Source organism: Mastigoproctus giganteus, chromosome 11 (assembly GCF_048544385.1).
Source record: "Mastigoproctus giganteus isolate SK-2022 chromosome 11, ASM4854438v1, whole genome shotgun sequence".
NCBI lineage: Eukaryota > Metazoa > Arthropoda > Arachnida > Uropygi > Thelyphonidae > Mastigoproctus > Mastigoproctus giganteus.
Genome location: NC_143585.1, coordinates 70,227,341 through 70,254,921, shown reverse-complemented (window position 1 = coordinate 70,254,921; position 27,581 = coordinate 70,227,341). Strand labels below are relative to the sequence as shown.

General features: G+C 35.7%; 1 protein-coding gene across 2 annotated transcripts in view; it reads right to left on the bottom strand.

The window, feature by feature from the left end:
• Nucleotides 1–3,473: 3,473 nt before the first annotated feature.
• LOC150078107 (metabotropic glutamate receptor-like) overlaps nt 3,474–27,581 on the bottom strand; it is a 103,753-nt gene continuing 79,645 nt past the window's right edge. For both annotated transcript variants that reach the window (XM_090385029.1, XM_090385027.1), the window contains exons 5-7: nt 18,364–18,561; nt 13,696–14,382; nt 3,474–5,386 (exon numbers count right to left, since the gene is read on the bottom strand). In XM_090385029.1, the coding sequence (XP_090241155.1) occupies nt 4,106–5,386; nt 13,696–14,382; nt 18,364–18,561 (2,166 nt within the window). In that variant the 3' untranslated portion in view covers nt 3,474–4,105. The remainder of the gene's footprint in view (nt 5,387–13,695; nt 14,383–18,363; nt 18,562–27,581) is intronic.

The window sequence follows — 27,581 nt, the reverse complement described above, 5'->3', positions numbered from 1 at the left end:
TTGAGTGGACCGGGATTCAAGCCCATGACTGCTAAATACGATTAATGTTTGTATTGATAATTTATTGTAAACTCCTCTGACCTGGTGGTCATGTCAGAGTACAAACAAGAACTAATCTTATTGCCTTCCTTTGTACTCTTGCAAGAAGTCAGTATCATCATTTTGCATTTCGACATGGCTGCACTCATTGAATATTTTGCATTATTTTCTTATCTCAAATAGTTTGCTGTCATTTATTTTTAACAGTTATCAAAAGCTTTCTTTTTTAGTTATACCCAGAGAATCCTATGTATACTGTTTTGTGACTTTTAGCTGCTCCTTTTGGATTATTGGGGAACTTTTCACGAACCTTTTGTGTGAATGCAGAGTTATAATAACCCATGGCATAAGTATAGTTCTAGATCAGGGGTGGCGAACCTTTTAAGGGTGCATGCCAAAATTGGCTAAATCTTTTAAAAAACTACTTTCGTATTTCAGAAAACAAAATGCATAATCCTTTATCCTTCTTAATCATGCCAAATCTTTCACTCCAAGATTCTTGAAATTCCTTGCTATTCCCCCCTTCATCTCAACTTTTTTTGTTTCTTTGCTGGTTGAGCTGACATTCTGAACAATCTGTAAAGGGCAAATAGCAATTAAAATATTTATGAGAATTTATGGGAATTATGAAGAATAATTTCCAATCTCCACACCAATACAAACCGGAATGTGAATAATATATCTCACATAGCTTTACCAATAACTTATATTCTGAATAAATGTGTGAAATATGAGAATTTTTTAATTTCGTTAGTATGGGTCACCATTCCGACTTCAAACAAATCACTGCATGAAGTTTGAAAATTTTCTGGAATGCTCTGAATTCAGCATGCCAAAAAATTTGTACATGCGCCACTTTGGGTACGTGTGCCATGGGTTCATCACCCCTATTCTAGATGTTCATCATCATAGTCAGTGGAACAGCAGCAGTTACTTGTTACACAGTAATCCTAGTCCTGTGATTGGTGTGGATAGGTTTGACCCTGATATACAGTATAACTTTGTAGCTTTTCTGATTCTTTATAACAGAATGGATATTCTTCATTGATCTTCCAAGTGAATTTGTCATTTGCATATCATTACGCCTGAATTGTTCTTGGAGTAATTGGACAGTGCAGCTGTCACAGTAAGGTATGATGAATATATCCTATTAAGATAGATATATCCTATCCAATAGATAACAGGATATACATTTAACATAATTCGTGATATAGTAGTGATGAAAGCCCCTTTTCATTGATTCATAAGCATGATTCAGTTTTGAGCATTAATAGATGCTGATGAGAGGAAAGCTGCCAAGGACCAAAATGATTACATATTTACATAATCATTTCAATTCTTGTGACTGTTATCAAAGTTAGTTAAATGAACTCTGTGGTTAATGTCACACACCACTTATTTGAAAAGACTTGTGTACAAATCTTAATGCTTGATGGTTGGAATATTTTCTTAGAACATGTGCAGTTATTGTTTAGAAGACACAATAACCATGAATTGGAAGAAAAATGTCAAAGAAAAGAAGTCTATGAAGATGGCAGTAAACTCTAGCACAAACTGCTTCCCCTATCAGGGAAGCAGTTTGTGCTAGAGTTTGTCCATCTGTCTGGTGATCTGCATGTCTGTATGCAGTCTACTTGATATGTAGTTGCTTACATCTCAGCCCCTATTCAAGTTAAAATTCACCATTGTCAATTGATTACTTTAACCTCTGATCCTATGCTGTGTTATGTCCATATGCTAGTAAAATAAAATAATTTTATTTTACTAGCAAAAATAAAATAATTTTATTTTCTATTATAATATACATTGTTTATTTTATGCTTCCAGGCAATGAATTCTGTAAATTGCTGAAACTTCATTTGATTTGTTGTGGTTTTTTTTTTTTTTTTTTTTGTTCAAGCAATCATTCCCACTTGTTGGCTAGTTATATCAGCCGCTGAACACTGTCCAATATTATCCAATGGCATAGAACATACCTAGCTTTTAACTTTTGTTCCTCTCTGTGGGATTTCCTCTTAGGCTGTTGTTAAATTTCCAAGCCATACTTGACTTTCTAGTTTCCATCAGAGTGCTTTTGGTTATGAAAGTTGCATATTTGTTGGAGGGCAGTATAACCAAATAGCCACCATAGCGATTTGTGCTTACCAACAGCATAAGAGAATGCTTAGCGATTATGAAATATTATGCTGATTTTATGATGCAGATTTTTGGATAGATATGTAATTTACCAAAAAAAAAGACACATTTATTTGACATTGAAGGTTTTCTTCATTTAGCATAAATCTTCAAACAGCCATATGAGCATTCAACTTGGCAGCCGATTATATTTGGCCACTGGGAATTGCTCCATTCTACACTGCGAAATTAAACATATGATTCTACTTGTTGCAGAGCTTATTCTCCCATTTACTTTTTTTTACCACGTGAACATATTTCTGAAACCACAGCAAGTTTTTGTTTTCAAGAAACCACTGTTATCTGTATGCAAAAATAGAATAAATAAAAATAAGTAAAAAAAATAAATAAATAAACATTATTGATTAGTAGCTGGAAATAAAAAAAGTAGTAGTAGTGTCTGCACTCACCATGGGAAGTAACCAACACAGAATTATGCCACAGTGACACTACTGCAGCTTGTCATTAAGCAGGGAAAATATAATAGATAGATAGATAGATAGATAGGAATCACAAGTATGATCAGTGAACCTATAGGAACAAAGCTCTCTACAGTACAACATTGTTATTTATGTAATTTATGATCAGTATTTAATATCTATTAAATGAAGACATTTGAGACATGGAATTTTGCTTCTTTGTTTTTTAGTTTTAGCATATGCTCTTACATTATTCTGTGTAATTTTGAAGCTCCCATAATGAAAAGAAAGATATAGGAATCACAAGCATGATAACATGCTTGTGATTCCTATATCTATAGAACCAAAAGTTCATATTTTTGTAATAAACTACTTTAAATCCAGTCCCACTTTAAATTTGCATAAGCTTTCCAATGTTACAGGATTAGGTGTCAATTTATGCTACCAGTGATTACTGTTGGTCTAAACCACAGGCTAGCAAATGGTCAAGCACAGGCATATTTTGGTCAATCGCATGCCCAGAAATATAAGCTAATACCAAAGTTTTTGTAGGTATTACAAAATTTGTGTAATAAATATCATGCACAGTACTGACACAGCCTACTGTGAACCATTGTGCCAACAATCTGGTTGCCTTCAGTGATTAATTTAATACATATGTAGACTTCTCTGGTCTCAGCCAGATCGAGAATAAATGGAAATTTGTTTATTATAATGGCATCACTTTCTTTGTGTAGTGAAATAAGATCCCTGCTAGCTGAACAATTAACACAAGTGAATCTTAGTTTTTTTTCTTTGTAAAAAAAAAAAAAAAAAATTTATTGGACGTGATTTTTAAAAAAATTTACAAATACAGCAGATTGCTTGAAAATATTTTTTTCCTTACACTTATTCTCGCCCATATTCAGTTCATAATTTGTTTTGTGAATTGAACAAAGTCTAACGTCACTCTCTAGCCAAATTGTATCCTAACTGATGATGAACAGAAGCAGCAGCAAGTGCCATAATTCAGCTTCCTACTGTTTGTTCATACAGACCCAATATATGCATGCTATATTCTTTAAAAATTATCACTTAGCTTTCAGATATGCTTAAAGTGCGCTGCTTTGATTCCATAAGCCATTTGGCAGTCCTTTGCAGTAATGCAATAAAAATAAAAAGGCCCTGATTCATTGCACCATACTGAGTAACTGCATATTTAGCTCTTCTAAAAATGTTCAGTTTACCAAAAAGGAATTTATTACAGATTGGCAACGATGAACAGCTTTCACAAGCTTTTTCTCCGAAGTGAATAGAAGACTCTGGGTATATGTGTCTGTGGGCATCTCCATTGTATTTTGATCTAGAAACAGCCATCCACACTTCAAAGGTTTGAAGCTGGCTTTTCAGTTTTGACTTCACTTTCCAGTGAAATTATTATACATTCTTCTTAGCATTACAAGAAAAATATTATATATTGCCAATAATATATTCTAAGGATAGGCAGATTGGAACTCGCTATAAAGTGGATTACGGGTTCCCTCCACAATTTCTTCTCGGAATGGTGTGTCCAATGTTTTTGCAGATTTTTTCCCTCTCTGTGTGGTAGTTGTACTACCGCCTGATGCATTGTCAGCATCCTTAAACATTGAAAATACTGTTGATAAGGAATCTGCATATGACAGGGGTTTATGTGGGAACCCACCATATTTGTGAATCATATACAGCTGTGGTCCAAAGACTCCTATGAGTATCACTAAGGCTGTAATAATTAAAGCTATAGGAGCAGCAATATTTCGACTACTGGTATCTGGCAGAAGCCAGCAAGCAACACCCCATGCAATAAAAAAGCCAAGGCAAGTAAGTCCAGTGGCAAGCAGACACCTTCCCTCTCTCAGTGTGTAGGGTATTTTTCGGACTGTGAAGGACACAGCCACAGTGAGGATTAGCAATCCCACTATGTATGCTTGAGATAACAGTATATCTTCTTTAGAAGTAAGACATTCCTGAGACTTCTTCTGAATTCTTGGGGGGTGCAGGAGCCACCACTGAATTTCCAGTGCCACTTGAATACCTACAATGAACATTAAAGTAAGAAATTGGTTAAATCTGCTCACAGCACCACCTAATCCAAGTGAGCTCTGTGACCTTAAGTTCATTCCTCTGAGTAACAGACAGCCATATGAGAATACATATGCTATATTGGGAGCCAATCGTTGTAATCCACAAACTTTTTCTGATGGTTTCCAAGTAAACAAGATGGCAGCACCATAGAGAGCAAGTAAGGACATCAGTTGGAGGGCTGTGAGGGCAGAGTTACCCTTCCTTAATGCCCCTTCACAAGCTTTTACTAATAGAAACACCAAGATGTATAAGGTAGCTAGAACGCCAAACCCACTGATTCCCAAAATAGTCAAGGCCCACGGTTTTCCCAACCAATATGACAAGCTTGTGTGTTGAACTGCTGTCACATGGTCTAGTACTACTGGTGATATAACATCTGGTTCTTTTGAAGATACCCTAAATGAGGAACCACTGGAAATGTGAACAGATGACAAGGGTGGTGGAGGAGGAGGAGCTGGTAGGCGTCCTGCATTTGTTTCAGGTTCCTGATGGCTTGTCAAGGAAATTGAACGGAAATTTGAGGATTCTGGTGAGTGCTGGTTTCTGTACGATGGACCTAATGTGACATCAATATCAGCTTTAAAGATGTTGGTAGTAGAAAGCACTATGTGATCTAGTGTGAGCCCCTTGTCTTCACTGAACCATCCAACCTACAAGATTAAATTTATAAAATATTAGATGTTATAACAAGACACCAAAAAGGAACTTCCATTAAAAAAAAAAACTGATAAACAGGATTTTTCATCAAAAGTAATTGCCATTTATGGTGATTACATTGCTTTTCACTGAAATACAAATATAATAGAGTGAGCTTCAAATCATTCAGGTACTAATGAAATAAAAAGTGCACCAGTCTTTGAAAAACAGAAATTTAGTTAATTTATTTACTAAACACACAGTGGCTAGAGTGAAACTAGTTGATGGAAAATATGATCAGTAAATATACTGCCCTACTATTAACATTCAGACATCCTTTTGTTAGTTAGTTGCATCCTGTCCAAGTACTATATGTCAGACACAACTATAAGTATGCTTGTAAGCCTTTGAGGCAACAGTAATATGACTGAATGTGCAAGATTCCATGATAGACAGAGTTTCCAGCACAGAATGATAATTCTTTGCTGAACGTCTGTAAGATAATAGGGTGCCACATGACCAGTCAGTCTGTATGTGACATTTCAACAGCAGTGAAGATCCCTAAGTCGATAATTAATGATTTTAGCATTAGCATTAGTAGAGGCATTTGATGCAAGAAAGCAAGCTTATGCAGCATCAGCCAAAAAAAAACCCACTTCCACTTCACCCCTCTGTTCGTTCAAAATACCTGTCCAGCTGAGCCTTAAACTTATTTAGGCTATCAACCTCCACCACAAGGGATGGAAGTCTGTTCCACCAACCAACCACCCGCTGGCTAAAGGCAAATTTCCGCACGTCTATCCTACATCTGTCTTTCCTCAATTTGAATTTATGCCCTCTCAGATGATTATTCTGAGCTAGAGGAAGAATCCCATCAGCATTGAGCATGCTCAAACCATTCAAGGCTTTATACACCTCTATCAGATCACCTCGCTGGTGCCTAGTCTCCAGACACTGTAATTTGCAAAACTTAAGCCTTTCTTCGTAAGAGCACCCCTTTGTTCCATTCACTAATCTTGTTGCCCTTCTCTGTACTCGTTCCAGCAGCTCTACATCCTTCTTGAAATGAGGCCTCCAGACCTGTATACAGTACTCTAGGTGTGGCCTGACCATTGCCTTATACAAGGGAATAATCACCTCCTTATCCCTGCTGGAAAAATTCCTGTATATCATTGACAATACTCCATGAGCTACTCTTGCAGCGTGTCTTCACTGCTCAGAGAACTTCATATCTGCCTGCACAACCACCCCTAAGTCCCTTTCATTCTCTAGCACTGTCAGTGTAGTACTACAGAGTTGATACGTTGCTCTGGGGTTGCTGTTTCCCATGTGTAGTACTTTACATTTGTCAATGTTAAACTTCATTTGCCACCTCTCAGCCCATCTGCTCAACTTTTCCAGATCCTGTTGCAGCAGCATAGTGTCAGTAGTGTCCTTGACAACCCTGCCAACCTTTGTATCGTCTGCAAACTTGGACATTAAGCTTGATATACCATCATCAATATCATTTATAAATACAGAAAACAATAATGGACCCAACACTGAGCCCTGAGGGACTCCACTAATAACATTAGTCCACGATGAGCAGTGTCCATTGATTACCACTCTCTGTCTTCTCCCCCTCAACCACCCCTTTATCCATAGCAGCAATTTGCCTCCAATGTCACACTGCTCCAATTTGTGTAGCAGTCTTCCATGTGCAACAGTATCAAAAGCCTTTCTAAGATCCAAGTATATAATATCAAAGCTATTCCCTGCATCCAGTTCTTTTGTGACTGCATCATAGTATCCAATCAAATTGGTCAGGCAAGACTTCCCCTTAACAAAACCATGCTGTGTCCGAGCTATAACTGAAGTCTTGTCTTCTTTAACCAGTGCCTCCGTTAATTTTCCTGGAACAGAAGTTAAGCTCACAGGTCTATAATTAATTGTGTCAGCCTTTGATCCTCCTTTGTGAATTGGGGTCACATTTGCACATTTCCAGTCTATGGGTACCTCCCCTAAGTCCAAGGAAGCTCTCAAATGGATTATGCTCTCAAATGCATTTTAGTCTGCAAATGGATGCGAACTGATACTGAAACTCACAAAAACAATCCAGAAAACCTTCAAGGCTGATGTAACATGACGAGAGAACACTGCAATGAAATGTCTGCTCGGAACAGAGGTCAATGTTGCAGCACACATAAGCCCTCAGCAAGATGAAAACTGGGATATGTACTAGCACTATTACAGTGCATAGGATGCTGCATGTCATGGGTTACCACAGCCATGTAGCTGTCTGCAGGCTAATAATTATCCTGACTAATGCTGGATGTCATCTAGCTTGGTGTAAGGCCTACCATTCTTGGGCTGTAAACCAATGAAGAGTTGTTTGGAGTGATGAGCCACTGTACATGGTCTCATAGTCTGAGAGGCATGTATGGGAGTGGCTGGTAAATGTCTAAAGAAAGCTACCTGACAGACTGTATCATCCTGACAACAAAGTTTGGCGGAGGCAGTATGTAAGTTTGGGGCTGTTTTTCGCAGTTTGGCTTGGGACCACTGGTTGTTTTAGACAGAACCATGAATGCTGGGATCTACCTTGATGTCTTGGACAATAACACTTTACCTGTGTTGGGGAAGGCTCATACTTGTATCAGCAGGACAGTGCTTCATGTCATGTTACTTGCATTGTTATGGACTAGTTTGAGGAGATGAGCATCAATAAAGTTGGACTGGACTGGCCAGAGCCTTGACCTCAATCCTATGTTGAACCTCTAGGATGAATTGGATTATCAGGTGTGTGTGTGTGAGGAGAGACCACCAAAAAAACAGAGCTGACTGGTCACTGCAAATGGTGTAAAATATCGGAGGACATTTATAAAAAATTGGTGGAGAGTGTTCCACGAAGACTAGAGGTTTGTAAAGGTTTTAGGTTTTAGAACACTTAAGTGTATAAGATAGAATAAGTGTATATAGAAATGAGTAGGGTAGTAGGTAATGTTCGTAACTGTTTAATATCACATCACAGTCAAAAAATGCTCAAGAAAACTACTGGGTCACCATAGTTAGGTGCATTATGGCCTTGCTGCCCTTGTGCCTTAAAGCCCATAAACAAACAAAACTACTGGCTTCTTTATAGTAGAGATTTATATGTTATCTTTTGGTAAAGATGGTGGAAAAGCTGAGACATTATGTTGTAAATGAGTCATTTGGTATTCTGTTAACAGTTCTAATATGTGGAGGTTATTTTCAAAGGCCATACTAATAATGAAATAATGCAATATTATATAAGCTATTTGTTGATTGGGTAATTTCAGTGGATTTGTAGTCGCTTCAGTTCTGGACTTTTCCACATTGTTTCTTTCTTGGGGGCTTTTTGAAACAAAGTAATCTCTGTAAGCAATCCATAACATGTTAGAAGAACTGCAGTAGAATATTGAACTTTTCATGTTTTAGCAAACATAGTGAAAGATGAAAATTGGAAATATTAACTGTTTTTGGTTCTTTTGAGCATCTTTTGTGATTGTGGTTACGATGCTGTCTTATTAAGATTACTAACAGGTGAGTAACATGTAATTTAACATATATCCACAACTTTATACATATTTGATATGTAAAATTGTGAATATGTTAAACAACAACTTTAAACATCTTTGGCAGTGCACTACATTGCTATCCTTGTGAATGATATTGTAATTGTACATTCTTTTGATTCTTCCAAAACAAAAGTTTTGATTTCACTTTCAGTATTGTTTCAGCAGTCTCATGCACATTGTTGTGGTGCTGCAATCTTGTGGTTTAGTGTAACAGTAACGTGAAGTGTTTTTATATTAGTATTGTTTACTGTGGTTCAGATGAGTGAAAGGAAAATAAAGTGAGGATGCTCCTGGATCTAGGGTGGTGAAAAGAGAAATTATGTGCAATTTCTTTTGAAGAGAAAATTATAAACTGAGCTGAAAGTGGTGTAGGCATGGTAAATGTCATAATGAAGGATAAAGAGCAAATCATGAAACGTGAAAATGAGTATGAGAAGTCAGTGAATTTCTTCCACTTATGCATGTAGTAGCACAATAGAAGAAATGAAAAGATTTTTGAAAATGTACATTGATGGAAAATGTATGCAATGGATTCCAGTTAGCCTTATTGTGATTCAAGAAAAAGCAAAAGATATATATTAGAATCCTAAACCTCATGTAAGAGAAGGTCATAGTAGTATTGATGCAAGTTGTGGGTGGTTTCAAAGATAAAAGATGTGTGGGATTGTATAATATAAAATTGACAGGGTCTCAGGTCTCCCAGGCTTGTTTTCCAAAATTATTGAACTAAGAGCAGGCAGTTAGATACAATGATAATGAAGTGTTTAATGTGGACAAAATGATAGAATTATGTCTTCTGAAAGAAAAGATATCCCCACATAAGTACACTGCAACTGAAAAGAAGACATTGGTGCCTGGTTTCAAAGCTGCAAAAGACCACTTGACCTTATTGAGAGGTGACAATACAACTGGTGACTCAATCCTATTTAAAATTAAAGCCACTTTTAGTAAACCATATTTAGAATTTTTAGGATTTAAAGAATTTTTAAATTCTTCACTGCCAATGATTTGGGAATAGCATAAGAAAGCATGGATTTCTATAATGCTTTAACAGGATTCTGCACTATTTCTAACAGAAGCATAAAAAATTTTTTTTTAGAAAAGAACATATCATTTAAGGCATTGTTAATCCTCACCTGTTCCCCTAATCATCCACTTAATATTTTGAATTTTTACCCTCAAGTTACAATGGTTGCCCCCCTTCCCAAAGTCACTTCCTTCTTTCAGCCTATGGATCAAGGGGTCATTTTCCTTCAGGCAATGTTCAACAGATTATAGCATCAAGAAACTGCTGCAAGATATCAAGCAATCTACTATGAAGGGTTATTGAAAGAAGCTTTGCCCACAGTTTGTCCATGACTGAGGATTTGCAAGAAAATGCCACAAAGGAAATTTTAGACATGGTAAAACATCTTGAATTGGAAGTGAATACTTAAGGTGCAAATCAGTTGCTGGATTCTCTTAAATAACTCACAATGATTTCATATAGTGAAACCATAAGTGCAAAATGAAGAAAGAGAGTATGACATTGACAAAATCTTAGGTACCCCTTCAAAGAGCCTGAATCTCATGAAGTTGGAAAAAGATAATGAGTCAGAGGATTCAGATGCTAATATTGAAAGAAGCAGAAATTTTAGAGGGAGGCCTTTGTTATGTAACCATTTATGGTGATTCTTTATGATGAAAAGATGGCAACTTATCAGCTTTCATTCAATGAATTTTCAAACAGGATTACTTTTGCATGTGTTTACTTTAAAAGCTACACCACTTCACAAGTCAACCACAATAAAGTCAGTGTTTTAAGTATAGAGGAAGTATAGAGTAATCACAGTATAGAGGAAGGCATCCTGATCACAACGTCAGGCCTTCCACCAAATAACAGATGCTGGACTTCAAAATCTGCTTGTCCCAATGGGCACACTATTGGCCTCTCCAGTGTACGATACCATCACCACAGCAGCAGTGCCTCAAAGAGGTCTTTCTGTGCATGTGAATATTCACATCACTATCACTCTCCTCTAGTGAATGGAATAAGTGTGGAAAAGGTTAGTAGAAGACAATTTTGGACTATGAGATTTCATATAAGAATTTGTCTCCATCACTGTGTATTCTAAGAAGGCATCTCCTTCCCTCTCATGCCATCCAAGAATCACAGAATTCATATTAAGTCATCGTTCCTTCAGTTTGGGTGTTAAACACCAAGGACTCCATTGAGCACACATTTTCAAAAGTGCAACTCCTCTCTAACCCTGGATATAACCTCAATGTGCAAGTCCTGTCGTACCTAGTGTACTGGAGGTGACCGCCCAGGTGCAAACAAACATAAGCAGAGATCGAAGTGTGGTGCCCACAAGGGAATTACGAGGGAATACTAGGTGATAGATGACTCATCAAACAGTGCAATACCATTACTTTGCTTATTGGAGGCTCGAAGTGGTGGAATCCATGTTTAGTCTCCAGAGCAAAGCTCCGGCAACCCCCAACCCTCTCTTCCATCATTCAGTATGATTGATGTCTTTTGAGGTTATGATGGACATCCTGATGAGATCATTTACTTACCAGAATACCAGACAATCCTAACCACGCAGCCAACATGCTTGACCTTAATCTCACAAACAACCCTTCTAAATATGTGGTCGAGGTTAGTGGTCTTTTAGGCACCTCAGACCACAACTTGGGAATGGTCTCTTCTCCAATGGAGCCTTTATCTTGTGGCTATTCACAACCTTATATTGTTTGGCATTACAAGAATGCGAAACGGGATGATCTGCAAATGTTGATTTCTGATGTCAGCATTTGCTCAGATTGTGTCAGTTAAATTATTCTTGTAAGGATGAAATCCTTTATTCCACACTCCACTTTAAAATATTGTCCTTTATCTAAACTGTGGTTTTCCAATAAATATGATAAGGTGTTCAAGATAAGGATGTTGAATATTGCAATTGGTTTGTATCCAAATCTCCAGCTTCATTTTCTGCCTACACCAAAGTAATTGCAATAATTGTAAAGCAGTTATTATTCAGTCCAAACTAGATTTCGAACAAGAAAAGGGTAGAAAACTTGTTTCTTGTCTATATGGTAGTTTAGCATTCTGGTCTCTTGCTAAATCTATTGGCCACAACTTTTGCCCATCTATATTCCCACTTCTGTCAAAACCAGATGGTTGTATTGTCACTTTGGCCAAAGATAAAGCTGACCTCCTACTTTTCTTCTAACTCTTATCATTTAAGTTGGGAAACCACTTCATACCATTCCCAGTACACTCCATTCGATTCCACCTGTGGTATTCCATCAAAAGGATGCAAGAAGGATTTTGAACAATCCTGAATCTCGATGCTAAAAAAGCTCTAGGTCCTATGATATTCCTTCACTTGTTCTCCACATGTCTACCTGTGCTCCTAAGCTTACTCCTCTTCTGTGTTACCTGTTTTCACTTTCTTATTCCAAAGGTGTTTTCCCTTCTTTTTGGAAATTTGCTCATATCCAGCCAGTTCCTTCCTAAAAAGGGTGACAAATCCCTCCCATCTAATTATTGTCCCATTGCACTTCTGCTCTTTCTAAACTAACTGGAGAAATCAATTAATCACCAACTATCTGGAAACTTTCCATCTGATCATTGATTGCTAATATGGATTCTGTCGGTGTCGTTCCACCGGTAATATTCTGGTTTATGTTACCCATCTATGGACAAATTCAATGGAAAAGTTTGGTGAAACTTAAGCAGTTACTTTTGACATTTGAAAGGCTCTTGATTGTGTTTGGCATAAAGGTAAGCTTCCATCTTGTGGTTTGCCAACTGTTTTTTGTAATTGGGTATCCAGTTTTCTTTCTAATTGCTCACTTCGGGTAATGGTAGATGTCTCTGTCTTCTAACTCCTCCATTAATGCTGGTGTTCCCCAAGGTTTAGTTCTTTCTCCCACTCTTTTCCTCTTGTATATTAATGATTTGCTTCCATTGACCACAAATCTGATCCATAGTTTTTCTGATGATAGCACATTGCATTCTACCTTCCAGTGTGAGAAACCTTGCCTTGCACAAACAACTTCAACTTCTCAAACATCCACTACCAATTCTTTAAATGCTGATCTCCAGGTAATTGTCCAATGGGGCAAAGATAACTTAGTTGATTTCAATCCTTCTAAAACTCAGTCCTGTCTTATATCTTGCAAAAAGGATTCTTCTGCTCCTATGCTTATCTTCAGTGACAATCTGACTTCTAGGCAAGAACATATATTTCTGTTGGGATTACCCAACTTCTAATCTCTCTTGGCATGAAGCACGTTACAAATATTTCTTCATCTGCATCTAAAAAACTCTGGGTTTTCTCTTTAGCCCTCGCTGTTACTTTCTTCCAAACAGCTGTTCACTCTGTACAAATCACAAATCCACCCTACCATGGAATATTGTTCCCACGTCTGGGGCAGTCCCCCCCAAATTTGGTGCCCCTTACAGAATTGTTCCCCAGGCAAGAGCCCTGCTAGCCCATACCTTAATCCGGCACTGATAAAAAGAGTTCTTTTCTTATTGCTATATAAGAGCAAGAACTTTTATATTGTAATATACATATTTGAGAATTCTGAAATAAATTATATGGTATTTTGAATAAATTAACTCATTATTCTGAAAATTGTATAAGACTGAGTTGCATTATAGTAATATCTCACTTAATTTTATTTATTTATTATATGAATATATTTTTGTCATAATAAATACAATTTAAGCAACAGGAATGATGGGTACATACCTTTTGTACATCTCCCATAGGAGACATTGTACATAAACCATATCTTAGAGTAGATAACAAGCCATTATTTTCAAACTTCAGGTCTGAACCTTCTAAAGAGATGATAGCACTGCCTCTGAAGGAGTAATCTAGGGATTTGAGAGTTCTAAGAATATAAGAAGTAAGAACCTTTTTCAGATAGAGAAGACATTCAGATCCTCTTCTGCATGATTTCTTTTGAACATTCTTTAAGGATGCAGCCAAACTCCACACTGCTTTCACTGTGGCTGATACATCTGCTTTACTATAAGCAATGTTAGATAAAGATTTTTGAAAGTTTTCACTGTTTTGCTTCTTTTGTTTCCTTAACAGAACTCCTGAAACTTGTGATGATTCAGTTGAACTAGTACTATTTAAAGAGCGAAGGAATTCTACCAACAGAGGATGATAAAGAACAGTGTCTTCTCTAAGAAGTTGGTGGAAATATGAATGGAATTCAGGAATACTTGTGAAAGTGGGAGATATTAAGAGAACTTTTGTTAACTGAAGAAGGTGAGACTTTGGCAAGGTTTCTTTAATCGCACTGCATATTTCTGTGGGTGTAACAATTATCCATGGCAATTTTGGAGAGGATCCACTACCAACAGATCTCAGTAACTGTATTGCATTTTCAGATTCCAAGAGAAACACAAGTGCCCTAATGGCTGACTGAAATGAGAAAGAAATCACTTTATGACATTGAAAACATAAAATTTAATTAAAATTAAATATCTGAATTTTTGATTTAAAGAAATCATTTTATGAAGAGAGAAAATAGAATGGGAAATTCAGTTAATTTTGTAAATTAAAATTTAATATATATTTAACTTGCTGTGAAATGATAATTCATCTCTTCATAAATTGAAAGTATAATTTAATATTACATTTATTAATAGGGGAGGATGGTTCGGTTCACAGTGAGCACTAATTTTTTTTTCTCTTCTCATGAGAGTCAGATATACTCTTTTTTTTTTTAACTTTAGTTGGCAGGGCTTTACAGTGGAAAATGTAAAAAGCCTTGCATCTGAGAAGCACAAAACTCAATTAATGATGAATGAAAATAACTTGGGAGTAACTATACAATATGATATGAAGTTCTAAATATTGTAGCGAGGTTGCTAGGCAACTCTTGGATTTCTGTCAATGACATGGGAAATTTTCTAGTAGTGACAAAGAGGTGATCATTCCATTATATAAAACAATGGTTAAGTCACATCTTGACTTGAATATTGTATATAGGCTAAGAAACTCCATTTTAGAAGAGATGTGAGCCTGTTGGAGCAGATACAGAAAACAGCAACAAGATTGGGTTAAGGGCACAAAGGAGTATTATCAAGAGAGAAAATACTTCTGCAAGTGTTTGGAAACCAGGCATCTGTGATGTGACTTGCTTAAGGTCTTAAGAGGACTGAATAAATTAAACACTTAGTCACATGACATGCACAAAGGAATGTAAATTTAAATTGAGAGGGAATAACACAGAATAGAAGTATGAAAATTCTTTTGGTCAAAGAGATTACTGTTGAAATAAACTGCCATCTACTCTTTTAGATTGCTAAATCCCTCAGATGGACTACCAATCTTCAGAATTCTAGAAAACCAAAGTCTCAAAGTATGGCTTTTTTTTTTTTTTTTTAAATGTGAAAAAACACCTTTGGTGGCACCTACTAAATTTTTCGGACTGAAGTAAAACCGATTGGTAACGAAAATGCGAGATGGAAATGACGAAAATGATGTCACTTCCTAGATGCTGTTAACTCAGCGACTAAAGTTGATTCGGTAGAGTAAGTAGCAGGCATGAACATAAAACATTACATTGTTCATACTAAATATTTCGAACTGAAGTAAAACTGATTGGTAACAAAAGTGCAAGACAAATGATGTCACTTCCTAAATGAAGCTAAAGGTAGGTAGCGGGCATGAGCATAAAATGTTACATTGTTCATAACTTTGGTTCTAGCTGTTCAATTTTAAAAATTTAAACAGTTTTGATTTTCTTTCATCATCTACTACCAAATTGTGAAAAGTGTTGAAAATACAATTTCAATTGTACATTTCCTAAGAATGTTTTCATATAAAATGAAACATCTTTTGTGCATACTGGGTACACATGCTGGGGTTTTTTTTTTAAAGCTGATGCTACATAGACTTGCTTCTTTGCATTAATTTGGAAATTTTAATATATACATTAATGAATATTGCTTAGTAACCCACACTGAATGGTTTTTAGGTTCATTAATCACTCGAACAAATATTAGATCATTTATTAAAGATTTGAGAGAAATTAATTGCAGCTCCTCCAACAAGCTATTGGTGCAAAAAGCACAAAAAAAATATATATATATATATTTATTAGAATGATGTCAATGTCAGTTTTAGTGTGGTTTTAATCTTCAATGTGCATCATTGATTGTGTTAGAATTAGAGCAATATGGTTCTATTAAACTCATATCATTATGCCTTACTGTTAGTGTGAGTTGCACTATCAGCTACTCATATAAGTCAAATGAACAAATTGAAAAATATATTGCAAGATACACAAATTATGCTGCACACCTGCTTGCATAACATTATAGGATTTTCAATCTTCAGACCTATTCTATTTCTTGCAATTATTTGAACAGCAGACAATGTACACTGCACCCTTGTTCACTTTAGTACATCTGCCGAATGGTTTAAGTTTATTATAAAATTATTTCCATTGTGCTGCAGCCCAATAGTAAACCACTGAAAAAATATGCACTACTGCAGAGGTTCCCAGTTTTGGATGATGTTCTGTTTTTATATTTTGCTGCTATTAGCCAAGTTTCATCTATTATTAAAATTAGGTTTATATTGTATGTCATAGTTTCTTGAGGTACATAAAATTCAGCAGCTTGCATATATCATGAATTTGGTTTGTGAGCTCACGGTATATTTAGCATATTTCTGTTCATCAGACGTCTTTTCTGAAACAGAAATTAATTTATTTACCCTTATAAATGCATTAAGCACAGACTTTCTGGAAAAAACAGTTGGGATGTGTGCAAGTAGATATGTCACATATTCCAAGGCAGGAACAGTTGCTACACTTTGTATGCTGTGATATCTAGATGTATCTAGTGTGTAGTGATACAGTTTTTCCATGCAGATGGCAAACATTTATCAGAATATGATAGCCATATACAGGGTAGAATATTTGAAACATGAATATGCTCATTGTCTTTCAGTAGGAATTCCAGGACTTAAGTTCACACAAGGATGGCAGTCTGCCACCCTGCCACATTCAGATCAAACACAAATGTCATTTGTTAAAAAATAATTGGTCAGGTAGATATGTTGGTGCAGGCCAATTGTATCATAGGAGATAGCCAACAACACAGGAAGCTTGTTGACTATCTTCTGTTTCATACATAGGCAGTGGTGGACTGGTCAGGGTGTCAGCTTGCCTGATGGCAAGTGCGCCCCCTTGCAATAACATTAGAAAATATGTTAAAAATGTTAATGACCTTTTAGTAGCTTGAAAATATAATAGAAGTTCCAATATTATTACTGTATGCAACTAAAATTTATGTTGTATTACTATTTTAATAAAAATATTTTAATAAAATCATTTTTATTAAAGGGTGGGCCCCCTTTGTCTCATGGCAACCAATATTTTTAGACCCAGTCCGCCACTGTGCATAGGTGTGTGTACATCAAACAGGTCGGAAATATTGCAAATCCAGCATACATCTCTGACCTCTTGCTGTGTGATTACTACATTTTTAGTCCTCTGAGGGAAATATTTACAGTAATTACTTGCTTGAACAATTAGATGAGGGCCACTGCAGTGGAATTTGCACTAAGGATATGTTTCACCTGGACTACAATGGAATTAGTATTGCTGCTACTTACTTTCAAGAAGGTTCTTCTCTGAACTATTTATTCCAAAAATCAGTTTCAGTTAAACAACACATTTTTTGGTGTCATGTCAAAGAAGAAAATTTCTTCCTCATATTCAAATAGTTCCTTTGGCATATGCTGTTAACGGTTTGTTTTGTTAAAAATAATTTTACTTTGTGGAAGAAAATTATTTTCATTTCATACTAAGAAAATTGTTTCTCCCTTCCCTAGATCTTCTATGATATGCATTATTTGGATCAGACTGGAATGCCATTCCAGTTGCTAAGTTTACTTTAAAATTAAGCTTAAAGTGTTCTGGTTACACTACCCAGAAATTTTTCCCAAAATATTACGGTGGTCCTTGCTGATTACAAGTTGTGCACACTGGCACAAGTTCTTATTTGTTCAGATTAACTTGAACCAATAAAAATTAATTAATTTTCAATTTAATAAGAATTAATTAATTCTTAATAAAATTAACTTGAACCTCAAAAGTACTAGTGGATACCACAATGTACAAAAATAATATTTGCATGCATTGAATAACATTTTGGCAAAAAATGTATTTGACCTTGTTTTGCTAAAGATTAGCATTCCAATTAATATCTTCCAATTCAAGAATTACATATACATATAGTGACTTGCATTTTACTGTTGATATTTCATTATAAAGTTTTTGGATTTCCAATATCCTAGCTTTTACGTGTTCCAGAGAGCATAAGTGAAGAATTTTAATTTAATTATTTTAACTTCAACTATTTCAATATATTATAGTAAGAGACATACCTTTTTCTTACTATTTTGTTGCAAAGAAGCTAAAAATATCTCCTCACTGTCTGCTATAATTGGTTGATCTACAGGAATTATATCAATACCATTTTCATCAGCTTCCTGTGTAAGGACTTTCTTTAGTGTAGACAAACTGTCTTGAGAAATAACAGCCACTTCCCAGAAACCCATACGTCTTAGTGTTGTTATAGTTGCCTAGAATACATAAAAGACAATTCTAGTTTATATGCAATTAAGATTCTTAAAAATACAATAAACATACATCAGGATGAACTGGAGGGGCTCACATCTGGTGAGTATGGGCTTGGTACACCCAGGGTTTAAATTAAATTAGCATTAGCATTAGTAGAGGCATTTGATGCAAGAAAGCAAAGAAAGGGTCCATCCTGAGTTGGATATCATCATTCTTCTCTCTCTCTCTCTCTCTCTCTCTCTCTCTCTCTCTCTCTCTCTCTCACACAGGGTAACTCGGAAATTTATTTTAGCTGGTGCAGCATAAGCCTCAAGCTTCCTTGCACTATATGCCTAGTAATAATGATAATAATAAGAAGAAAAAACAGACTCGTGATAAAAAAACACTGGTGAAAAAAAATAACTTGTTCCTTCAGCTGCAAATTTAGTCAGAATGAAAAGGAATTAGAAAGGCTTCAATATTATATTCTTGTATTGCTTAAAAAAATCCTCTGTTAAATCCATTTCCTTCCAATGTCTTCAGAAGGCATGAGGGCAAGTTAAAAACAAGATTTAGATTCTCTAAATGTATATGTGCTACAATGAATATAAAGTTGGAGATTAGTTCTGATTCTTCTGCTGAACAATAGGGAATACTGGCAGTTGCATATTCATGTGAAGTAATGTGTAAAAGCAGAAACAATATGGCAATTACCATGACAGGTACATCCAACTTAGTGCAGGCTAGTGTAGTTTGGTTTTTGTGCAGTGGAGGGCACTTCTCTAGCAGAAATTTACTCACACATGGAAAAGGTGTATGTTGACAACTATATGTCACACCCACAAGTATACAACTGGGTAATTCATTACTGAAAGGAAAAAAAACTGTGGAGGATAACCAGGACTAGCTCACACGATTTTCACAGAAGAAAATGTTTTCTTGACAGATAATGCTATTAAAGGAGATTGGTGTAAAACCGGGGTGTCCAACCTTTTAGCTTCCTTGGGCCACATTGGAAGAAGACGAGTTGTTTTGGGCCATACATAAAATACACTAACACTAGCTGATGAGCAAAAAAAACATAGAATATATAGTTAACATATTTAAGTAATTTAAACTTCATCAATTCATGAATTTTTTATTATAAAAGTAAAAGACAAGACAGCAACATGAAATTAGTGAGATGTTTGACATTGTTTTTGAGACACTAATGCTTCAATATTTGGTTTGATGGAAGTAGTTGCAATTCTCAGTGAGTTCTCAAGGTACTCATTAGATATTTTGGTTCTAGCTTTATCCTTTGTGTGCTTCATCCTTGAAAATAGCTGCTCACAAATGTAGGTGCTTCCAAATAGCGATGACATGAATAAGGCGAGGGATATTGTGAAGCGAGGGATATTTTTCTCTGGGAAGATATATCTTATAGAAGTCCAGTAAAGAGACATGATCAAATTTTTCTTTAAGTTGAATGTCAGATTGTAGCTCTATGCATTCCATTTGAAAATTGGCAGGTAATATGTTTATGTTGACTGAAAATGGAGTCGCAAATATACCAAAGGATTGATGATTTTTTGGAAATCTTGAAACCTGTTCTCAAATTCCTGTATCAAATCAAAAAGCAAGGCTGCATATTTTTCATTGTTCACAGGACCGTGTTTAGCCAACGTGTCAAAATGCATAAAATTGTTTGCCTTAATTTGAGATTGCCATAGTTTCAGTTTCATTTTGAACGCTGTTATAGTTTGAAACATTGTATTGATCAGTTGGTTTTCACCTTGAAGATGCATGTTTAACTCATTTAAATGAGCAGTCAAGTCTACTAAAAATGCCAAATCTGTGAGCCAGTTTTCATCATCAAGTTCTGGCACAAGTTTTGTTTTTGATTCCATGAACGACTTGATTTCATTTCGCAAATCATAAAATCTTTTCAACATTTTACCTCGACTTAACCATCTTACTTCCGAAAAGTAAATGTCCCCATAGTCAGCAGCCATAAATTTAAGGAATTCCTGGAATTGCAATGATTCAATCCCTTGGCCCTTATGAAATTTACAGCCTTGATGACAATCTGCATGATGTTATCCATCTTTAAAGCTTTTGCACATAAATTTTCTTGGTGTACTATGCAGTGATATTTCATCATACATAAATTTTGGGAGGCAATTGCATCGTCTTCTATTAATTTTACAAGTCCATCTCTTTTACCTATCATCAGCGGGGCACCATCAGTAGCTATACCAGATATGTTCACAATGGACAAAGAAAATCGCTTTAACGTATTTTTCACTGCTTCGTATAAATCTCTTGATTTAGTTGTGTCTTTTAATGGCACTAAAGAAGCCATTTCTTCAGTGATATTATATTCGTCATCAATACCTCTAATAAAAATTGCCAATTGAGCTGTATTAGTAGCATCAATACTTTCGTCTATCGCCAAAGCATAAAATTTAAAATTAGCAGCTCTACTCTCCAAACCTTTTTCGATAGATTTTCCTATTTCATCAATTCACCTGGCTATAGTCTGCTGAGACAAATTGATTTTAGAAAAAATCCCCCCTTTTTTTTTTTTTATCAGGGCAAATTATATCTGCCACGCTTTCCATACATTGCTTAATAAACTCACCAACGGCATACAGTTTTGATTTTTTTGCTATCAAGTTTGCAACCACATAACTAGCTTTTACAATAGAATCCGTTTGAGTTGTTATTTTTTTAAAAAAAACTTTGTTGAGATGATAGACTTTTTTCAGTTCTGCTATTTTGTCTTTGACACATTCCTTGATATGCACTAAATTTCGCAGCATGTTTTTGCATGTAATGCCTTTTCAAATTGCAGTCTTTGAAAACTGTCACAAATTCCCTACAAATTAAGCAGATTGCCTTAGTATTTGCCTCGACAAAAATGTAGTCATCTGCTCACTTTTCGTTGAACAATCTTCCTTCTTCTATAATTTTTCTTTTTTTTTGGTTCGGTTTTCTTTTGAGATGCTGTGGAAGCCATGCTGGAATTTAAAAAAAAAATAGATTGAAAATTAGAAAGAAAGGTTTAAAAATGAAATAAAAATACTTGCATGTCTTATAAATAATCAAAAATGTCTCTCGTTTACAAAGGTAGGTAGGTAGGTAGGAAGAAATATTATCAATAATCACTGCATTTTACTCACCAAATTGCCACAAACACATGTAACGTCTGCACCTTTCTTCGGCATCAACTCAACTGTTTACAATTGCACATTGAAAGCCGAGAGAGATCTATTGCATGGTAAAAGTAGGAAGCAAGAGCGCTAGTGCACCGTTTATTATGTTGAGAAGTAACTACTCGCATGGGTGGCAATTTTGAATAAATACAATTATTTGAGAATGATTTTATGAATCTCTCATTGCTAAAGAACGTGTTAAATTCAAAAATTCATTGCTTATAAATTAATAGCATGTTAAAATTGTATTTGTCGGTCTGGACTGCACTTTCGGAAACGACTCGGAAAATGGAAAAGGACTATGATTTTGGGATGCTGGAATATTCAAGGCCTTTCAACTAAAAGAAACTTTCTTTTGGATGAACTGAAAAAATTCAAGTTAGACATTGTCGTGTTATCACAGACAAAGAAAAAGGGATGTGGAGAGGAAATAATAACCTACACAACTGTCCATGATGGATGGGATGACATACAGGAAAGTCTATTCAAAAATGATTCATAAGTTTCTCGATAGTGAGCAGAAACAAATGGAATTGTCTGCAACACCAAACACAATATGAAGAGGAAGGAAATGGTTCCCTTGATCACATAGGGTTGTGGATGATGTACAGTGCACCCACCTTGAGCTAGACAACAAATAATGCAGCTTGCAATGGAAACATCATCCATCATGTTCTTTGACTTACAGGTGTGATCATAGGCAGATCCAGAAATTTTTTCGGGGGGGGGGGGGGGGCAAGTTCTCATGTCAATTATGATTGTCTAGGTGCTATGTGTATGGGATGTAACACTGACACAATAAATGCATTAGTTTTTTTCATATCAGAAGCATATAGATCAGGAAATTGTAGTAAAACAAATTCAGAACCCTTTAAACTGAAATTTTTTACTAACATTTTTACATACATAATTACAGCATAAAATGTGCTGCATAATTCACTGCTACTTCACTTATGGGGTTTCAAAGGTAGTTCAAGTTCAGCACCTTTTCTTTCCTTTCTTTTGTTTTCTGTCTGGTGCAGCATTATATTAAGATATGATGTTTCTGATTCCATTTAGGGGGGCACATGCTCTGCCTATGGGGATGATGCTGGTGTGTATCATTTCATTTATGTATAGGCAAAATAGTTATTCAAAACTTTATCCTTAAAACTGATCTATGCAGTGCCATCAAAAAAATAAGCTAATGTTTGGCCAGAGTTATTTTGTTAGACAATGACGTGATCACATGTGGCTCAACTCTTATTGCAACTGTTTAGAAACTACACTGTCAAGTGATTGAGCATTCAACTCAAACTTGTCATCTTGCACTTTTCATAATTTTGGAAGACTGAAAAATGATTTGGTAGAACATTAATATCCACATGGATATTTAAGCGAGAAAACTATCAAATAATGATATCAAACAATTACATTTTATCAAATACATTTTACAGTAACATTTTATCAAACAATTTTTTAATTTAGTTAGGGAAGAATGTTATGTGGCAATTTTCTATAGAATTATACTTTTAGTAATGACCACTCTTATACCACATGAATATTATGATAGTTTATTCAGCTAATAACTAAATTCCTATACATTAAGGTTACGTTTTGGGAACCTTGCCAGTACCCATCATGAGACCATATACTGGCTGTTAAATGGCAAAACAAATTGATCTTGCATATTTGTGGACTAAATTGCAAAACTTCATCTATAACTGTTACTTATTATACTTTTTACTAGCAGTACCCATTGCGAAAATTTTGCAATTGGTAACAGAGTTTTTCTCTAGCTGTCCTAAAGAAATGTAGTCTGTGTTTTGTCGTGAGCAGGTAAGCCAATACGCGTTGAATCCTTTCTAATTTCTTGTATCTGAGGAAACTTATAATTTTCTTTTGTTTTAACATCTTTCCGATTATTCAAAATGTGCACGTTGCGTAACAATTTCACACATACAAAATGTAGTACAGTCTCTATAATACTTCTTTGAAAACAACATTTTTTATATTCTTGTACCTTTATGGTAACCTTATCTTAACATGCTGGAATGAACTGACCTGAGCCATTGCTACGTACAATTGGCCATGACTAAATAAAGAGTTAGTAAGTGAAATTCCAACTCTACCAAACATTTGCCCTTGACTTTTATTTATAGCCAGCCAAATAGGAAACTGCCATCTCTTAAATGAGAATGGCAAAGTCGAATTGGATGGAGTCAAATCTACACACAGTAAGGCTGCCTACCTTAGTACATTTGATAAAATTTCGCAATTGGTAGCACAGTTTTTATTGCCTGATATTTTCCTGAAAATTTTTGGACAATTCATTGTAATCTCTATAAAATACTACTGAAAAGGGAAGAATATTAAAAAATATACTAAAAATTTGCCTTTCACTTTAAAAACTTGGTCAAACTTTCATTATTAGTGTTTCGTTTTTGTGTCTTTGTTTTCTTGCAGATGCTTCTACTGTACAGTACCTCTTCAGTATCCAGCAAATATCACAGCCCTGATGTTGACATTTTAACTCCCCTGGTACCTCATCTCCAAGTGTTTAATGTCTTGTTTAAACATCTCACCCTGTTCTTCACTTACACTTCCAAATGTGGAAGTGTAAAAAGGTACTGTGACAATCATTTTGCAGTCCAATGTCTTGAAGTTCGCCAACATATTTTCAACTGTAGTCTGGTAGTCCGGATTTTTATTGTTCTATAAAAATTCTCAACCAAACCTGAAACTAATGCATACCCGAATTTTTATTTTAAATTTTGTTTCCTCATTAGAATGTGAATTTAAAGTTTTCTCTAGCTGTTCTAAAGAAATTTAGTGCATGTTTTGCCGTATGCAAGTAAGCGTTGAATCCTTATGTCATAAATAAGTAAGCCAGTATTTGCAAATCCTTTGTCATTTCTTGTATCTGAGGAAACTTATAAATTTTCTTTGATTTCATCATCAATTTCAAGCCGATCCCGAACACAAGCCAATCCTTGTCAATGATATACAGGAATTTTTCTAGCAGGGATAAGGAGGTGATTATCCCCTTATATAAGGCAATGGTCAGGCCACACCTTGAGTACTGTATACAGGTCTGGAGGCCTCATTTTAAGAAGAATGTAGAGCTGTTGGAACAAGTACAGAGAAGGGCAACAAGATTAGTGAATGGAACGAATGGTTGCTCTTATGAAGAAAGGCTTAAGTTTTGCAGATTACAGAATCTGGAGACTAGGCACCTGCTAGGTGATCTAATTGAGGTGTATAAAGCTCTGACTGGTTTGAGCATGCTTAATGCTGATGGGATTCTTTCTCTTGCTCAGAATAATTACCTGAGAAGGCATAAATTAAATTCAAATTGAGGAAAGACAGTTGTAGGATATATGTGCAGAAGTTTGCCTTTAGCCAGCGGGTAGTTATTATTATTATTAGCTATATGGTGCAAGGAAGCCTGAGGCTTATGCTGCACCAGCTAAAAAAAATTCATTCCCGAGTAATCCTGAGAGAGAGAGAGAGAGAGACAAACAAAAGTAGAAGGAAATCACCAAGAAAGAGAAGAATGATGATATCCAGGTCAGGACCCTGGGTGTGCCAAGCCCATACTCACCAGATGTGAGCCCCTGAGTTTATTGGTGGAACAGACGTCCATCTTTTGTTGTGGAAGTTGATAGTCTAAATAAATTTAAGGCTGAGCTGGACAGGTATTTGGAACGAATGGAGGGGTGAAATGGGAGCGGTTTTTTTTTTTTGGCTGATGCTACATAAGCTTGCTTTCTTGCATCGTATGCCTCTACTAATGCTAACATTTGCAGAAACATGAAAAGGCATGCATCTTCTTCGCTGCAAGGTATATTCAACATGACCAATCATAGTAGTATGGCGGTGACACTGACTGTGACATAATTCTAAATCCTTAAATTATTACTCGCCTTAAAAAACAAATGAACTCGAGGTTGATAACGATAATGATAAAATTATGACTTCTGAATGTTTTAAATGTAACAAATGGCAATGAGTGTATGAGCTTGCATGCGCAACGTGAGGCCATATAGTGAGCAGGCGGGGAAATGGAATCCTAACGATTGGTTTTTTTTTTTTTTAAGGTGGGCAATTTTGCAATTTGTAGCAGAGTTTTATTATTATTTATTTTATTTTATTTTTTTTGGAACAAAATACACGATTGTGCGAATGTGCAAATTGTTAATCATTTAAATAGTTAAAAGTGCAAATTGTTAATCAGAAAAAAATGCCTTATGAACTTAGACAACTGTTTGTTTAACAGTTAACATCTTCCTGTGGCTCCATCTATGAAGTGAATGTTGAACTATTCTCGTTTGTACTACAAAACTGGCCTGTTCCGTAAAATAAAACTATTCAGAATTTTAAAATCTTTGTGCACGCCTAGGGAGAAATAGCTTCAATTTGAAACCAATTCCTACCTGATTGGATAAGCCTATCGTTCACACTGACTGCCAAAAGAAAATGCCTTCCGTATTAAATATATAGAATATACATTATTATTAATTTATAATACAGGTAAAAATTATCTATACAAATGGGAAGTAAAAAGTACAAGATTAAAAATTTTTACAATAAAGGTTACAATTAAACATATAATTAAGGTTAAACAGAATTATAACATGTAGTTTTACTTGTTGTCTTGCCCCAGCTTGCTGAGTGTCTTGATCCCTACTGTGCATTCTGGTAACATGTGCTATTAACAGGTTATTTATATGAGAGGATTTCAATCAATCGTCCAATAGTAGAGTGCCGAGTAGTTTATTCTGGATCCAATAATTCTTGTTGGATTATTGCCTCAAGGTAGATGGCTTAGCCTTGTTCTCAGATCTTTGGGGGGAGGTTACAAATCCCACACCTACCTCCGGGGGGTATGAGATTTGTGCACTATAGCACTCACAGAGAATGGTATACCCTGGCCTGTCTCGTCCTGCCTAGGGAGCAGCTGCCCAAGTATTGGTTGCTCCCTGGTGGCGAAGTGGCCTGATGCTAACAACACACTAAACACAATACTTTTATCAGGCCCGGTTTCTTCGCAGAAATTATGCGCCATCACAGATGAACTAGATGGTGATGGGCTTATACCTAGGAGCCACCTCGATACAAGGACACACAAAAAAAAAAGAAAAAAAAAGCCCGTTTTAAATAAGTTGAAGTATTGTGGATTAAATTCAATTCCTTGTTTTCTGTTAAAAGATATGCCTTTGTAGAATGTTTCCCCGAATTTTCTCCTGTTGTATTGTTGGTTGGGAAAGGACTGATATTGTTGAATTTCCATATATCCCCACATTGGAACACTTGCAGAGTGGTGTCAGATTTTTCTGTTCTTCTGTATTGTACATCTTTTTTGTGTTTCTTAATTCTGGAATTGAGTTTTCTATATATGTGCTTCCACACGCACAGTATGTTTGATAAATAGGTCCTTTGGGATTGTTGAATTGATATTTTAGAATCTGTTTTAAGGCTGAACCCTTGAAGAAAATGCTGATTCCATATTTTCTTGCTTCTTTTCACTAATGTTGGGTATGTATAGTATGCAGATTGTTGGTTTCTTGATATTGCTAGGTTGTTTGAAGGTCTTAGAGCCATCAGCTGTTATTTCCTTTATTAAATTTGATGAATCTGACGTGCTAGTCAGGACATCAAATGTGGACATAGTTGAGATATCAGAGAGGTGTCACTCAAATATAAGGAATGCAGAATATGAATATGGGGAGTACAATATTTACAGAAAGGACTGACAAGATAGGATGGGGAACAGATTGTGCTCTTAGCTAAGAAGGACGTAAAGGCTAAGGCAGTGCATGCGGTTGTCATGGGTGGGCAGTTTGGTGTGACATAAGCACTGTCAA